The following is a 6,577-nucleotide window of genomic DNA, read 5'->3' as shown; positions in this document are numbered from 1 at the left end:
GTTGACTAATTCACTACTTATGAACCACTATATTGTACCACATCACGCGTTCTCCTCACAAGTCAATAATGCTTCAGCGGCACAAGAGTACATGGGCAAAAATCCAAGAGATCAGACACAGAAATTTCGAGCTGTCAAGATTTTCGATGGAAGCGGTTCCACATTCTTGTCTTTCGGCAGAAACAATTTCGGCAAATGCTAGTGAATTTGATCAAGAGTCAAGACCCAGCTACTAATTCCTGTTAAAAATCATTAAAATGCGACGAAGGCGAGGATTAATTTGACCGAGTATTGTTAAAAGCATTTTAACGTTTGAACACTAAAACAAATGTCTTACAAAAGGGATTTGTTGTTATCTCTCTTCGCCATTTGTATGCAATAAAAACAAATGTCTGAAGCATTATTGAATATAGTTTATCGAATCTAAGCTACTGATAGATGTCATGTCACAACCTGCTAGAAATTGTAATTTGGTTTTTGCAACTGTGTAGACATGGTATGAACTACCATGAAGACGAGGTACAATAATTGAATGTGAAAGCATTACCTCTGTGGACTCAAAAGTGAGGGCCTAATAATAATAATAATAATAATAATAATAAAATAAAATAGGTGATGAACATGAAAATTTTATACCCCGCATATGTTCGGTAAGGAGGTGAGTAAAGTCCAAATTTACTTTTTATCCCTTACCTTTCCAAAATTTAAACTTGAGTGGCCAACTAAATAAAACTACTTGAAAATCACTCGACCACAATCTCAAGGGCCTATACTCAAACATATATTTAGGAGTTGGGGATTGTGAAAACAATAATCAACTTGAAAAGGATAACAATAATGTAACAATGTTTTTGTCAAATTTGTGACGAGAACCACCTTTAAGATTAATGGAAACTAAAAAATAATAATAAATAAATAAATAAATAAAAACAAAAACAAAGCTTTTGGGGCATATGTGATATTTCTAAAACATCTGTGAATCTAGTACATTTAAGACAAACTCGAAGGACCTTAGTGAAATTTTACTCATGCAGATGTCAAAATGATAAAATAAAAATCTTCAGTAATGAAATAATATATAGTGGTATTTTTTGCTTATTGTGTAATAATTATCACAAAATTTTAGTTATCAAAAGTGATCTTATAACTCACAACCTTGTATAAATATCAAAACACAACTGATATCTGTCCTAAATCCTAATCTTTTTTCAAGTGGTTTTAAGACTCCTATATTATATTATTGTGTTCCGCACAAGATGATCGTTTGTTCGGCTGTAATGTAATCCTCAAGGTCTGGGCACGAAAATATTCTTATGTAATAATAGGTACTGCTACAAATATTTTAAAAGTTATATTAAGCAAACCTTTAAAAAAAATTAAATATTAAATAAGTGACACGAATTATTGATAAATGGATTAAATTTTATTGCTTGAATTTTAAAGGAACCAAAATTATATCTCACTTCACGGCAATTGTATATCACAACCACAATGACGAACAACTTCACCGCAATTATATATCACTTGTCGTCGTTTGCTGTGATCTTTTTGTTGTAAAGGAACCAAAGGAATTATGGGTATAAAATCGTTTCTCAATTCCATATGTCAATAATATTAGAATATGAATCAATTAATTTCGATCAGTTTTCGAGTAACGGTTAAATGTATTATTGCCTAAATTTTTCAGTCATTGGTTTTCATAATATCACACCATACGTCAAAAGATATTGATGACAATAATCTTTAAAAAAAATAATCTTAAAAAATAATAACAACGATAATACGATGAGTTTAAAGTCATTGAAGGCCGAGTCATCGTAGCTAGCTGCTAACTGAGAAAACAGTTGATATTTCAGTCAATGAAAGAGTTTACATTTTGACACAGAAATTTATTAACGCTACAACCCCACATGGGATCTCTATATATACAAAGCATCTCTGCTCACAATCTCTCATCCCATCAAAAAAATTACCAAACAAATCAAGAAATACAGTCAAGATATATCCTGCATTAATATTATTGCAAACAGTTGCTTGAATTTTTGGATCCCAAGAGGGAAAAGGAAAAATGGTGTTGATGATTGATCAATTCATTGTTGGCACTTTCTTTGTTACTTCTCTCATTGGATTGCTTCTTCTCTTAATTCTGCGACCTAACAAGATGAGGAAGTTACCCAAGAACAACAGAAAGTATTACAAGATCGATAACGACGTCGTCATGGCATCCCCTAACAACCGACATTCCTCACCGGAGAGTGTTGCCGGACCTGATGTCATCGTTGTTGGCGCTGGTGTCGCTGGTGCTGCCCTAGCTCATACCCTTGGCACGGTACGTAAAATTTTATTTTCATTTTTTTTTTGGATGTTTATCTCGAGTCACTTGATGACTTAGTAATAATCAATTGAAAAATATATATGCAGGATGGAAGGCGAGTTCATGTGATAGAAAGAGATATGACGCAGCCTGACAGAATCGTTGGTGAATTGCTTCAGCCTGGAGGATACTTGAAACTAATTGAACTAGGCCTCGAGGGTACGTATCATATTAATTTAATTTTGTTGAAATTAAATCACAATAATATGTGCGACCATAACATCACTAAAATTTAATTATTACACTTGTTTAATTTGGTGAATGCATGCAGATTGTGTGGAAGGAATCGATGCTCAACCTGTAGTTGGATATGCTCTCTTCAAGAATGGAAAAATTACGAAATCTCCATACCCACTGGGGAAATTTCAGGCCAATGTCGCCGGCAGGAGCTTTCACAATGGCCGGTTCATTCAAAGAATGAGAGAAAAAGCTGCTTCTCTTCCGAAGTACGTACACATTTTCGCATTGATTACGTTAAAATTGTCTGGAGTAAATTAAAGATAAAAAGTTCGTCAACTCCAATGCATTGATTGGTCCAGATTTCAACAAAAGAGAAAAGCATGCATATATTAATTAATTTCTTTAATTTGCGCTTTGCTTTGACTGATTGTTACATGATCATGATGATTAATTGTTCAATTCCAAAGTACAAATCAATCAATTAATTAATTAATTAACATTTGACAATTTAATGATCAATTCAGTGTACGGATGGAGGAAGGGACAGTGACATCACTGTTTGAAGAAAATGGAATCGTAAAAGGAATTCATTACAAAACTAAGGACGGTCAAGAGCATAAATCTTGTGCTCCTCTTACGATTGTATGTGACGGTGGCTTCTCCAATTTGCGCCGGTCTCTTTGTAACCCAAAGGTGGAAATTTCTATCTTATTTTTTAATTAGTTATATGTTGGTCTCTGCAAATTAATTATTAGTATCCCTAATTAGTCTTTTCTTACCAAGCAGCTGGCTAATTGATAGTATCGAATTGACTTGTCTCAACAGGTTGAAATACCATCATGTTTTGTCGGTATGGTATTGGAGAACTGTCAGCTTCCAGTCCCAAATCACGGGCACGTAGTTTTAGCAGATCCTTCACCCATCTTGTTTTACCCAATTAGTAGCACAGAAGTGAGGTGCTTGGTTGATGTTCCCGGTCAGAAATTACCTTCAGTTGCCAATGGTGAAATGACAAAATATTTGAAGACCAAAGTAGCACCGCAGGTGCATCTTTATGTTACTAAATGATTTATATTTATACATATAATTTTTTTTTCCAAAAAAATGTATACATAAGGAATCCCATATTAATTATGAACTTGGTGTTTATTTCAGGTACCAATTGAGTTTCGTGATGCATTCATTTCTACAGTTGGAAAAGGCAACATTAGAACAATGACAAACAAAAGTATGCCGGCTGTCCCGAAGCCTACACCCGGAGCCCTTTTGCTGGGAGATGCGTTCAACATGCGCCATCCTTTAACTGGTGGTGGAATGACCGTGGCTCTCTCTGACATCGTCGTGCTTAGAAATCTTATTAAGCCTCTGCATGATTTTCATGATGCCGCTTCTCTTAACAAGTACCTCGAATCCTTTTACGTCTTACGCAAGGTAAACGTCAAATTTAATCACTTGGTATCAAGTATAACGGCACGAAGTTAGTTATAATATTAACTACTAAGAAACGTTACTACAAACATACTATAAAATTTAATTTGCGCCCGAAAATAAAATTGTTTTTCTTTCATGCACGCAGCCGGTGGCATCTACAATAAACACTCTGGCAAATTCTGTTTACCAAGTGTTTTCAGCATCATCAGATGAAGCAAGAGAGATGATGCGGCAAGCAAGTGTTGATTATTTAGGGCTTGGAGGAATTTACACATCAGGAGCAATGGCTCTACTCTCAGGCCTAAATCCTCGCCCGTCAAGCTTAATTTTCCATTTCTTAGCAATGGCAGTATTTGGTGTTGGCCGTTTGTTACTACCATTTCCTTCGCCTAAACGCTTGTGGATTGGTGCTAAGCTAATTTGGGTACGTATGTTTTCTATCATCAAAATTCTCATCAGGCACGGATATCTGTATTTTACAAAATATTAATTGGAGTAAACATAAAGTGATACTATATTAGTATTACCACAATTTGTATTTTGTAAAGTACAAATATTTGTAGGAGAGAAGTAATTTTTTATCCGGACATTGCTTTTCAATTAATGATTTAAATAATCGTTCGGATTATTTTGATTCATAAAAAAAATTTCATATTCTTACAGGGTGCTTCAGAAATTCTTTTTCCCATCATCAAAGCGGAGGGAGTGAGGCAAATGTTTTTCCCTGCCACTGTTCCGGCGTTGTATAGAGCTCCTCCTGTTTATCGACATTAATGTCTCTTAATCGTGTTTTGTTGCTATCAATTACGTGTCCATAAAGTGATTAAGGGTGTGTTACTTGAGATTTTTAGGAGGGGTGCTCTTTAATTATCTCAAGCGTGATTCTTTAATTTGTAAAATTACTTTTTTGTATTCGATCAATTCAAAAAAAAAATTATAATCGTTGTCGTTATTTTTTAATTTGTGACAAATCTAAATCGGCCGGATGCACATCATGCATATAATGAAGAACTTCATTAATTGTTTCCAGCGTATCCTTATGTTGAAGTCTCATGAATTTGTAAAACAACTTGCTAAAATTTAAATGATCATTTCTAGGAATCACATGCAGATCCTTTTCAATCATGGCATTTTGACATGGGATGTAAATATATATGACAGGAATCAATTTTATTATGTGATATATATTATAACCATCAAGACCCTTAGGTGGTGCTTGTATGATAAGAATCAAGTATATATAGCATGCACATGCACATGTATGCCAAGAATTATAACTATTATGTACAAAAATATGGCAAAAATCTTGATCATTTTGTAAATATGGAAAGTGATCATGCCCCAAAGTAGATGGGACCAATTTTTCTCATCCTACTTTCTATATTTTATTTTAGAGGGTATTTAGGTTGGATAATATGACTACAAAAATGTGAATCATCATCAATTGATCAATCTAAAACTTGTAGTTCTATTAGAGATCACTTTTATTTATTTATTTATTTTTTAATGAATCTCAATAATAATATTTTTTCGCTTATTAAGACTTAAACCAAAATAGAGTCTCAGTATGTGAACGGTTTAAAAACACTAATAGTGAAAATCCCAAGAATTGAATGGTATCAATTTTATTTAAATTTACATAGACTCACAAATAGCTTGCTCTAGTATATATAGACTAGCTACCTATTATAACAATAAAATAAGAGTAGTGCTAGGTGTAGAGAAAGATGAGAAATATTTGTCTTCTCTCTCTCTACCCACCCACTCTCTTTCTTCTTTTTTCTTCTTTATTTCTCTCATCTTTCTTTACACCAAGTATTTCCCATAAAATAATACTTTTTTTTAGCGGTGAATGGCTACTGCAACGTTACCATATTAAATAGAATTTAAAGTTGACACAAAAGTATTGTGAATTACTTAAAATGTAAATATTGACAATCCTAGGAATTGAACAATATCAATTTTATTCAGAGTCACTTTAAGTTATGTTTATTGTAACTTATAGCTAAGTAAAATTCACTCACAAGCCCATCAGACTCCACTACTGTATTACTCATTTTTACACTAAAAAAATTTGATTGTAAGTTAAAATACATGTAACTTAGAAAAATCTTTTTATTGTTTAGAAAAAATTGAAGTAACCCTTTCATTCATTTGAGATAATAATAATAAAAAAAACAAATACAATATATTAGCTGGGAATCCATCCAGCCATATGACATATTTCGAGCTTCTAAAAGCTCTTTTAGTGAGAGAGTGAGCAAGAATATTACAATGCTTTGGTACATGTTGGACTATTGCCGATTGAAAATTTTATTTACTTCTTTGAATCTATGATATAGTCCACCAAATTTCTGTTCTATTGTTGGTTTTGTTGTTGGTTAAGTCAGCCAATTCACTGCAATTTGTTTCAAAAATCACATCTGTGAGGCTTGCCTCTTTTGCCACCTCTATCCCCTATTTGACAGCTTGAGTTTCTACAAGAGAAATATTCCCTTGAAATTTTATGTTTTCATTGCTGCAACTATCACTTGGCCTAGTGAGTTCCCTTAAACCTACAACTTGCTTATCTTTATGGACAACAACATCAAC

At 33.3% G+C, this 6,577-nt stretch overlaps 1 protein-coding gene across 1 annotated transcript; it reads left to right on the top strand.

Moving 5' to 3' along the window:
* The first annotated feature begins 1,980 nt into the window (after positions 1 to 1,980).
* On the top strand, positions 1,981 to 4,848 carry LOC102614721 (squalene epoxidase 3-like). Its single transcript, XM_006474588.3, has 8 exons — positions 1,981 to 2,329; positions 2,422 to 2,533; positions 2,646 to 2,820; positions 3,079 to 3,247; positions 3,380 to 3,598; positions 3,710 to 3,985; positions 4,131 to 4,409; positions 4,649 to 4,848. Exons 1-8 carry the CDS (start codon positions 2,069 to 2,071, stop codon positions 4,757 to 4,759), a joined length of 1,602 nt encoding a protein of 533 aa, XP_006474651.2. The 5' UTR covers positions 1,981 to 2,068; the 3' UTR covers positions 4,760 to 4,848.
* Positions 4,849 to 6,577: the final 1,729 nt, after the last annotated feature.

Source organism: Citrus sinensis, chromosome 9 (genome assembly GCF_022201045.2).
Source record: "Citrus sinensis cultivar Valencia sweet orange chromosome 9, DVS_A1.0, whole genome shotgun sequence".
NCBI classification, from domain to species: Eukaryota; Viridiplantae; Streptophyta; class Magnoliopsida; order Sapindales; family Rutaceae; genus Citrus; species Citrus sinensis.
Note: the sequence above shows the minus strand (reverse complement) of the source record. Positions and strands in the feature narration are given on the sequence as shown.